An 11,674-nucleotide genomic window follows, 5' to 3' on the forward strand; every position below is an offset into this window, starting at 1 on the left:
GCGAGCAAGAAAGAAATGGCCAAAATTTTCCAATTTCAAACAAATAATATCGGATTTTCGTCAAAAGTAATAGCCAAAATGAAGAACAAGAACGATTTTCGAAATCAATAGATTTTGATTTCTACAGTAAACAAAATTAGAATATAATACCTTCGGTGCGTGTGTGTGTGTGTGTTTTGTTTTGTTTTGTTTTTAAACAAAATCACAATCGGTATCTTCTTTTAAAATAAAGTTTTAAACCAATTCTTAAGGTAAGGTTTAACAACAATGATGATTTATGGACACTTTATCATTATTATTTTTATGGCGATGTTTCGATACAAAAGGGAAAATAGGCCTTTGTTTTTGGAAAAAGATTGTCGTTTGATCATTCGGTGTTTTTGTTGTTGTTGTTGTTTTACTTTATTAGCCAATAAAAATCTAATTAATTATTCAGATAATTAATTAACCAACCGCCAACATTATGTATGCATATTTATCAATAAATCAATAAAAAGAAATAAATTTTCCAAGAAAGAAAAAATTTTCGGAAACTTTTCGCTTTACAGATTTGTTTTCTTTCTTTTTTTACATTCTGTAATCGTTTATCATTATCGATTTCATAATCGAAACACCCAAATAGAGTCTATTGAATTTTCGAACGCAAGAAAAAAAGTTTTAATTAAAAAAAAGCTTTGTGTTTGAATTTACAAACGAATCCATCTACTGAAGTAATTTAAATTAAATTCACTGTTTTTTGATTATCGCCAACAACTTGCCATCAAACTTTTACCATTAACACAGCCAACCACCATCATCGACTACTGATTAATTGTATGTTAATATGATGATGACCTCGATCAACAAAAAAAAAGAAAAGAAAAGATCATTACATCGGGACACATCCCTGTTGACCTTATGATGATGATGATGATGCGCTACTGATGTTCACCGAATTTTCTGATCGTTCAACTTGTGTGTAATTATCTATTTTTTTCTGGTGAAACATTTTGATGGCGGTGTCAAAATATGATCGCTTTTAAAATGGATGCTAACACTTTTTTTTCACTGGTTGTTTGGTTGATCATCATCAACATTGATGGTCAGCAATATCAATTAATCAAAGTTTTTTCTCTTGATGATAGTTTCCTGCTCTAATATATATCTTTTCGACAAAACACCCGAGCAATTCAGACGCTGACTGTAATCACATTGAATATTTGAAAAAAAACGGTGTGGTGATTGGTTTTTGTTTACCGTTTTCATCATCATCATCATCATTAACCATTCGATTTGAATTTGATTTTTTCACTTTATTCGTTTGTTTGTCAGGTTAATTATAATTTTCCTGTTGCCACACATCACTTCTTCTTCTTCTCAGATGAGGATGATGAAATTTTAATTTTTCATTTATGACATTTAAATCGATCGAATCGATCGATGAAATAAAAGATGATGCTATTATTATCAGTTCTGGTTGTTGTTGTTGATGATGGTGATCATCATCATCTTGATGTTTAAATTGAATGAGAACATAGATCTAATATGAGGATAGAATGATTGATTGATTCTGATTTGATTCGACTATGATACAAACAATTGAATTTTTAAAAAGAAAAATGATTTAAAATTACCTAGAATCTTTTTCTCCATTATCATCATCATCGACATTTGAATTAATTCAATTTTGATTTTCTTTTTTGGTTTTCGTTGATTTTTGATTTTCGTTGTTTTGTTTTGTTAAATCCAAATCTATGTAATGTCCATTTGTTGTTGTTGTTGTCATTATGTGATTAATGTTTTTATCAAATTTCCTTTTATTTTGTTTTTATAATGTGTTTGTGTGTGTGTGTCACATCATTGTCTAATGGACATTGGTCAGTCAGTCAGCCAGTCAATCAGTGTGTGGGAGTGAAAATCTACTGAATGTTTTCTAAATTCAAAAAACAATGACATTAACTAAATTTAGTTTCACAGTTGAAATCTGCAAGAAAAAAAACTGTTACAATTTTCCCGAATGATGATGTGCACATGCATGAACATTTCGATATGGTTTTTTTTTGTGTGTGTGATGTCATGTAATCAGGAAAAAAAAAGTGTAGGTGGGTGCTACTAATAAATCTTTTTTTTTTTGTCGTGGATGTTAACTTTGATTCATTTGGTCAGTCAAAGTCACTCTCTGTGTGTTAACTTTGTTTTTGTAATATCAAAACTGGATGAATGAATGAATAAATGAATTTTTTTTAGTTAGCGATGACCAGATGGTTTGACGTGTTGATTTATATCAGTTTGTTTCAGTTGATGTTGTTGTATTTTTGTTGGCTACTGGATGATGAACGAACGAACGAAAAAACAATTCATTTCGACACACACCGAATCCGAAACAACAAAAAAACAGCATTAAAAATGACATGACTATATGACATAATTGATCTTGAATTTCGCCCAAAAAACAACAACATCCAAATAACTGTTTACTGTTTACTTGACCATTTCGCTTCGGTTACACAATTTTTTTTCTATTTGGGTAGACTTTTACTTTTTTTTACTGATAAATTTTGACCGGATAGATAAGGTCAACGCACACACAGAGAGAAAAAACAATGTGTCATTTTCAACTTTTCAATTATGTTGTTGTTGTCGGCGACGGATGACATCATCAAATAGCCAGGAAAGAAAAACAAGTTGCTAATGTTATTTTCATAAGCTTTTAATTAATTATTCTTTTTCCAAACAACAACAACAACAATCACTCATACATCATATATTAAAAAACATATTTTTTTCAGGGAAAATCATTTGGGATATCTGGTATTGTGTATGTGTGGGTGTATGTATGAATATATTCTACACACACACAAAAGTCCATAAGTAACACATAAATTAATAATATTCAGTTAGTCAGTTTTTAGTTTTTTAGTTTTGGATAAAGTTGTAAATCATTTTTTTCACTGATTTTCTATTCTGACAATGTTCTAGTTCCGCAAATGTTTTTCAGCAATACAGTCAGTTTATGCCTGAATACTTTGTGATTCATTCATATATTGTTTATAATCAGCTAACTAATCTTTTATGATTCATGGGCGATTCACTCACATATAATTAACCTGTTGTTGTTATCGAGGAAAATTAATCAAAACACAAAATAAAATTAGCTGTGAAAACAAAAATTTGATTCAAAAGTGAAAAATTTGAACAAAAAATTTCATATTTTTAGCAAAAAAAAATGAATCCAGCAAATTTTTGGTTTTTCACTTGTCCAATATCCTATGATAAACAAACACATACATATCTGACCAGATGTTCAATATTGTTTTTTTTGGTTGTTGTTGTTTGCTGCTGATTTGACATGATGATGACAATATATATTTGATATGTAATACAAACATTGCAATCCAATAACAACCTAGGTAATAATTAAGATTATGATTTTTGTTCAAAATTTTTTTTACATAATTCATATAATAATCATCATTATCAACGTTGTTGTTGCTGTTAGAATATTATATTACCATCCAAACATTGATAAAACGAGGAAAATGAAAAAAGGCAAGTGACTACTGTTGTTAATATTTTTTTCTGTTCAACTTGTTCCAATAATAATAATTTCTGGAACTACAGTGCAAACAAAACAAACCAAACCAAACTAGCTAAATAGATGAACAAATCTACCCACCCGATGTTTATCTTGTCACTTTATGTTGATTTTCATAGAAAATATATGTGTTTTCCGTATGTCGATGATGTAAAACACAGAAAATGTTTACCCCTGAAAATATTTTCATTACCATTCATTATCCTTTATTATTATTATTTTATTTTTTCTTTTGATCTTTCTGTTTTTCTGGTTTACAAATAAACAAACAACAAACACAAACACAGAACACAAAAACGAACGAAAAAAACTGGCCATAATCTTCATGATAAACACACATAATTTGATCGTTTTTTGATCAGAATATTATTATTATTATATTTACCATATGGATTTTTTTTCCTAAATTCATATGGTACGTTGTAATACTAAATGCACTTGTACACTTGTACCAGGTTCTGCTTGTTTTTATTATTATTGATCCAGAATATTCATCATCATCATAATCATTGATAATTGCCCACGTGTTCATAATTATCATCATCATCATTGAATGGAATGAATGGAAATGAATGGATGAAAATCAAACAAAAAATCTTTTGGTAATTTATGATGAATTTTTTTGATTGTTTATCCGTTTTTGTTTATTTCGATAAAAATCGATCGACAAACATTGGAAATTGTCGAAATCTGAAAAACATTGGTTTAAAAAAAACATTCAGTTTATGGACGGGAGTCAACAATGGAAAAAATTCTGTCAGGCAAATCATCGAATTATTCATTTTTGCTAATCAAATTAGTCAATAATTATTGGTCAATTCGAAATTTTGTTTTAATGTTTTTTCTGTTGAAATAAAAATCAAATTTGATTGATCGATATGATGATTGTAAATGTTTTTTTTTCTGGGTGATTGTATTTCTTGTAAAATTTTCGATTTAATAAAATCTCGCTCTTACTTACTTTATCTAAATTGTCATTTGAAGTTTTGTTAGAAGAAATGAATGAAAATTGTCGAAATAAACTAGCAATGATTATTCCGGTGATTGATGATGATGATGATGATGATGATAATGTTGTTCATGAACAAAAATTCAATAATACAATTGAAAAATTACAATCATTCATATTGAATAAATATAATATGATTATTGATATGGATACAATGTTAATGATTCAATCAAAATATTTTCAACAACAACAACAACAACAATCAAATAATGAAAGTTCATTTAATCGAATGATACAATCAATTTTCAAAGAATTTGATTTAAAATCTCCAAAAAACGATGATGATGATAAATTTTTTACCAATATTGGTGGTGATTATAATCATGATTTCAAGGATGATGATGAAATCGATAATCAATTCGAAACAAATAAGAAATTGGCCATTGATTCGGCTGTTGATTTGGATGATTCACCGTCATCATCATCATCATGTAATCATTATTGGCAATTATGGTTTTGGAAATCTGATCAATGGTATATTGAATGGGATTATGGTCTGCAAAAATTAGCAAAACCATTTAATGGTCGACAACGATTATTGAAATTATTTGATCAATTACTTCCACTGTCCGACATAGGTAAACTATTTTCATTTTAAATAATATTTTTGACATTGTTTTTTTTATAAAAAATTTTCATACATTGAAAGTTATTCCAAGTGATTATTCAATATTTCGTGAATTAATACGACCAAAATGGGAAGATTCAGCAAATATAAATGGTGGTGCATGGATTATTGAATTTGAACGTTGTTCATTAATTACTGATATGAAATTAATGGAAAATATTTGGCATTCATTGGTTGAATTTATTGTTGAAAAACATTGCAATGATAATGATTATCCAATGTTTAAACATATTTGTGGTATAAAAATCAGTATTCGATTCAAAGTTTTTATTATTTCCATATGGATTGATACATTTAATGAGTAAGTGAAAAACCCGTATTTCATTCCAAAATCACAATTCTCATTCAAATATAATTCAGTTTATCAATCATATTTCCAATCGGAATCCGTATACAATCGATTATAATGGAAATAATTCAGAAAAATCGTCAAATAAGATTATCAGAAACAATGGATAATTCATCAACAACAACAACAACATCATCATTATATCATTATCATACATTACCATTATTATTATTTCGTTCACATATTGTTTCAAAACGTATTGCAGCCAATAAAGATGTTAATATTATTGGTGGTTGTAATGCTGCTGCTGCTGCTGGTGGTGGTAAAAAATATTTCAATTCCGCCGGGTTATTTAATCACAATCATTTGAAATCAAAAAACAAATGATTATTATTATTATGAATAAACTTTTTTGTTTACAATTTTCCTCAGTGATAAGTGATTATCACGAATTTGTTAGAAGATGTTTTTGACAACTTTATCCCAGAAATACATTTATAAATCTTTCGATCATCATCATAGGATTGATAGTGATTTGGCTACCGGATCATTTTGTCAATGATGATCATGTTTGATGTTTGATTAATTAATCGTAATGTTATTGTTTTTTTTCATTTCTCAATATCTATTTTGAATCTGTCAATTCAATTTTTAAATTTCCTGACATCCCAGTATATGCTGAACTACGCCAAAACGCTGGACAAGATCAAAATCAGGATTTTTTTCTCCTAATTTCCATTTTGCAAAATTATATGATAGAAAACGACGAAGAAAAACACTTGACAGCCAAATAGAGAGAGCGAGAGAGAGATGATTCATAGCATCTCCAATCATTTTTTACCACTGAACTGGATGACACATCTTTATCCCGTTTGTTTTTTTTTTTTTTGTTCTTCATATTCATCTAAGACGAAATGAAAGAAAAAAAAACTTGATACCTGGTTGAGGGTTATTGATTATACATAAACGTTTTTCTCTTCATCATCATCATTTGACATCCAGAGAAAAAATTATATTTACATAACAATTTTGAATTCGGGAAGTTAAGGTTTTTTTGATGCATCCTCATCTTTTTTTTCTGACATTATTTCAACTGTCAATATCAAATTAAAATCTTTTTTTTGTATTCTTTGCTGATAATATTGAACAGCACCTAGGTGCTAACTTTTTTCTAACGTTGTTGTTGTTGTTGTCCAAAGTTGATGTGATTTTAAATTGTAACATACAAAAAACAACAACAACAACAACAAAATTGAAAAATCAATCTTGAAAAATACATAGAGAATCCATTTCGATTAATTTTTTTTTCTGATTTTTCTGAAATTAAGATTCACCAGCAGTAACAACAGTGAATGAGAAAACAACAAGATTGATGCGGCTGTACCTAACATTATCATCATTTTTTCTCTGGAAAAAAAGTTTTCAAACAACAACAACAACAACAACAGCATAAATTTAGGTAGCCAGGATTGAAAAAAAGAAGAAAAAAGTTCTGTTTACCCGCCGGGTATGAAAAACATCATCATTGTGTGTGTGTGTTTTCAGATTTTCAGTTTTGTTTTGATTTACTTTTTACTGATTCTGATGATGATGATAATAGCGTTGATTGGATAGCGTTAAAACCGATTAAATTTAAATTTTCTGTTGCTGTTCAAAAAACATTTGAAAATTGATTAGAAATCTGTTGGTTGCATCAAAGAGAAAAGGATCTGTTTTTTTTTCTTCTTACATGACAAGTGGATGATTATGATGATGATGACAATGTAGACACCCGATCATCATATCACGATGATGTTTGATAGTTGCTTGGATGATGCTTTTTTTTTTGTCAAACTTTTCTACCTTTTATGGAGTTGGATATCGATCAAAATGACTATGATTTGATTTGATTCACCTTTCCTATTGGATTTGATATGCAAATGTTTTTTTGTTGTTTATTTTATTTTTTACCTTATTATTGTTTTTCCATATCGATAATTATCAAACAAAAACATCAAACTATCGAATCACGAATATTTTGATAATGATTGTTGATCTACCTTTCTTTGGATTCAAAAAAAATCTAAATCAAACATCATCATGATCATTACCGGCTTTGTTGTAGTGTTTTTGCTGTGAAGATCCTGTCTATCTCTCTCTCTCTCTCTCTTTGGCTTGATCATGCTGACGCCCTGTAATTTGTTTATTTTTTTTTGTTTTGGTTTTCTGTTATCAAACAAGCAGGTAAGTAAAATGAATCTATCAATTAAATTTAGATTAACTTGCCATTAACGATTTAGGTGTTGTTTTTCTACTTCTTCTTCATCGATTCTCTCACCAATTTCTCGAAGGTGATCGATATCGATTAATTTGCTGTTGCTGTTTTGTTTCTCCAAAACGAATAAATAACCCTGAATTATTATTTGAACATCTGTGTACAAAAAAAAATATCCCTTTAGGCAATCCATTTTGATGTTTTGTGCAACCAAAAAACATTATCCTCATCATCATCATCATCATTGACAGCAAGATAATCATATTATTGTCATATGGATATTGTTGATTCTCAATCATCTCATCTAATCATCTCTGTTTGACATGATTTACATTTACATTTTGGTTTTTTTGTTTGCAATCGAGTTAAGTTCATTTCAATTTTCAATTAAATTCATGAAAAATAATTAACCCTATCTTACACATCAATCACACATTGAATGATGACAATTTTGTAATATCTATGTATGTAGATTAATCCATAATGGAAATTTGTAAATAAAAATGGAATGGAATGGATGATTATAAACAAGGATAATTAATTTAAAACGTTTTTATCTAATGTTCTCCTCTGCACAATTGTCATCCGGTGATGTAATTTTTTTTTAGAGATGATGCTGATCAACAACAACAACAGCAAAGAAAGGGCTTTTTGCAACTACAAAATGGAATGATGAAATTCTAAATGAATGTGTCATATGTGACATTTGAATATTTTGTTGTTGGTTGTTTGTTTGTTTGTAAAAGTGTGTAATGAATATATGCATTGAACAGAAAAAAAGGGTTATTTTCCAATGAATTTCAATTCCAAGTAGAAAAAAAATAGGTAATTGAATTCAAATCCTTGTGTCAATTCTGTATACTTGTCTATGTTTGTTTGTTTGTTTATTTTGTTCAGTAAATTCAAATTGTTTTTGTTGTTGTTGTTGAATGATGATGTATTGCTGGTATTCAATGTCAACCCTTTTATTTTTCTCTCCTATTACTTGCCTTCGAGATGTGTTTGTTCCATTCTCCCTCTCACTTTTTCTCTGGTCTTTTGATTGATCGGTATGAAAGACTTTGAACTTTGACCCTTTTTGTTGTTGATGTTTTTGTTTTGTTTTTTTGCTATGATGTTCAGAATTTTTTTCGAAAATAATTATTATTCACCATCATAATTATCAACTTGCAAACAAGAAAAAAAATGAAATGAATTTTTTTTTCCAATAGGATCTCATTTCTAATTAATTTTATTGGATTTTTGTTTGTTTGTTTGGTTGCACTCAGCTTGTCATTCATTCATTCATTCATTCATTCAAATATCCTAATGGATTCGAATTAATAAACTTTGTTTTGTTTCATTCAATTCGAATGCCTATCGTATGAATCAGTCAGTATCTTCTGCTTGTTTTTTTCCACCGCAAACTAAACAACTCTGTCACATTTTGCTGTGTTTTCACCGTTGTGATTGAATAATAAATTCGAATTGAGCAATGTTCATTCAAGTAATGATGTTTAGTTGTTGTTTTTCTATTGCGGACAAAAATAATTGGCGCCCAAATTGAAAATGAAAAAGTTGAAAGAAAACATTCTCTTTCGGGCGTCATTTCCATTGGTATACGAATGGTTTGTCATATGATCTTTATGTGTGTGTGTGTTTAAGTATGTTCAAAATGTGCTACTTGCTCGTTGAATAACCCTTTGACTTCCAGTTTTTTTTCTTACATCGTTTTCTTATATCATTCATTCATTCATTCACTATCAATACCTCTACCACTTTTTTTTTGTTTGTTTTTATTTATTTTTTCATCATCATCATCATCATCGTCGTCGTCACTTGTTTACGTAACTCGTTCATATGATGATGATGATGATTAAAGAAAAAAAAAGAAGAAGAAGAAGCCAGAAAATATACAGAAATGATGTTAAGAAAAGATAGTTGTGATTTGTTTTGATGATGATTGTTATGAAGGTGGTAGTGTTAATGGTGGTGGTGGTAATCAATAATGTTGTTTCAATGTTTTTCTATGGTAGAAAAAAAATTCGCCATTTTTATCATGTGTTTTGTGATCATCAAAAAGACCCAAAATGATGATTAAATCAATTGATGAAATGAATGGATAACATGGTAGGTGTGTGTTTGATTTTTTTCTAATTCCATTTTCATCGATCATTGATAAACATTTCTACATTGACCATTGGTCACGCCAATATAGACGTGTGTTTGCTCGATCGATCATTCATGTGTATGCGTTTGTGTGTGTGGTGGTGGGTGTGATGATTACCGGATTTCTCATTATTTTCGATATTTTTATAGTGAAAAGATCTCTCTGTTTTCTTCGATACCATTTTTCGGTGATGGTCGTGTGTACAATTTATGATTAATTGTTTCAACAAAACAAAACAAAAAAAAAAAAAATCCTTTCGTTTGTTTCTCTATCCAATCATCCTTCCATTCATTACATTTTGGAATTCTTGTGAAACTTTCCGCTAATTAGTCATCACCGGGTTAACACAAACACACATTGGTTGAAAACAATGCTAATAATAATTATAATGGTGGTCATCAACAACAACGGAAAAAAAGATTGAGTGGTGACACGCGTTTCACAATGTTATTTTTTCCTACCGTATCTCGTCGAATGATGATGATTGTTTGGTAATTATTTATTCTCCAAAAACATGACATTTGTATTTGGTGATGACCATCGACAATTCCACCACCATCAATAACAACAACAGCAACCACAAAAATATTCTGTCATCATCCATAATTGTAATATGATGACATTTTTTTTGGATCGATCCAAAATTTTTGGCTTGCTTGTTTGTTTCACACAATTAATTCCTCATCATCATAATCATCATTGTTTTTTTTTAAATTTTTGTTCTGGTTGAATGAACCAGAATTCTGGATATTTTCTTTTGGAAAATCTTTTCTCTCTATACCGTGAGATCTATGTTTGTTTGTTTGTTTGTTTGTTATTGATAAATGAATTTATTACATTTTAATTATATGGTCCAGTTATTAAATATTTTGATTTTTTTTTGTTTTGTTTTTGTTTCCACGTTTGTTTCCATAACTTTCGAGAAAATAGCTTTCGGGTCAATTCTTTTTCTCACTATAGAATAAGTTTCTGGAACCAATTTTTTCTGTTTTGCTATGCTTCTGCATATTGAATTAACGTTTGAAGAATTTTATCTCTTTTTAATTAAAATTGACCAGAATTTTTTAAAAAAACGAACAAAAATTTTTTTAAAATTTTAATCTCTATGCTATTTTCATTCATACAAACACACACACGTGACTTATGCAATGATCCTTTTTTTTTTGTTTTGTTTTCCAAAATTTGTTTGTTTTTGTCACTGAAATTTATTTATTTATTCTGGATCATTTTAATTATTCTAGTTGTTGATGACAGAAAAGTAAAAAAAAACAAAATATAGCCAAAAGCGGTCAAAAAAGGGTTTATTGAATTCTTTGCTTTTATAAATTCGTTCATGAAGAATGTTCATAGTGTGCTTTTCCTTCCTGTTGTTTTGAATGGCGATTTTTTTTTCATTTTAATTAATTTCCGCTTATTGTTTTTTTTCATTTTGTTTTGTTTGTTTGGTTAGGATTTAAGCGAATTGAATAGGAAAAAACTTTCCACATAAAAAAAATACAGTGTTCCATATATTGCATATATGTGTGACATATTTGATTGTTCCATAAACATAATGTTCCCAAAATAACAATGAATTACGTCATCTGTTGGTAATCGGTTGAACTTGGAACCTTATGATTTTCGTTTTTTTCTTTTTTGGCCGGATCCAATCGATAACAAGAGATAAAAAATCTACAGCATGCTCAGTGCAAACCATTCACATACACTAGGACATACACACACTACATATCTTTTTCTTTTTATTCCGGAAGAAAGAATAATAAAAACAATA

General features: G+C 28.9%; 1 protein-coding gene across 1 annotated transcript; it reads left to right on the forward strand.

Annotated features, from left to right (window-relative positions):
• The first annotated feature begins 4,473 nt into the window (after positions 1–4,473).
• Positions 4,474–5,927, forward strand: LOC113798874 (uncharacterized). Its single transcript, XM_027349463.2, has 3 exons — positions 4,474–5,161; positions 5,233–5,512; positions 5,572–5,927. Exons 1-3 carry the CDS (start codon positions 4,573–4,575, stop codon positions 5,885–5,887), a joined length of 1,185 nt encoding a protein of 394 aa, XP_027205264.2. The 5' UTR covers positions 4,474–4,572; the 3' UTR covers positions 5,888–5,927.
• The last annotated feature ends 5,747 nt before the right edge of the window (positions 5,928–11,674 follow it).

Source organism: Dermatophagoides pteronyssinus, unplaced genomic scaffold (genome assembly GCF_027571235.1).
Source record: "Dermatophagoides pteronyssinus isolate colony J.1.1.1.1 unplaced genomic scaffold, Derpt_VIB-CSIC_2022.12 sq0006, whole genome shotgun sequence".
NCBI lineage: Eukaryota > Metazoa > Arthropoda > Arachnida > Sarcoptiformes > Pyroglyphidae > Dermatophagoides > Dermatophagoides pteronyssinus.

Excerpts from the sequence above, each read along its gene's own strand:
- LOC113798874 (XM_027349463.2), top strand. The coding sequence starts at position 4,573 with ATGAATGAAAATTGTCGAAATAAACTAGCAATGATTATTCCGGTGATT. Across the intron at positions 5,162-5,232 it reads ACTTCCACTGTCCGACATAG|TTATTCCAAGTGATTATTCA; the intron begins GTAAACTATTTT and ends ATACATTGAAAG. Across the intron at positions 5,513-5,571 it reads TGGATTGATACATTTAATGA|TTTATCAATCATATTTCCAA; the intron begins GTAAGTGAAAAA and ends AATATAATTCAG.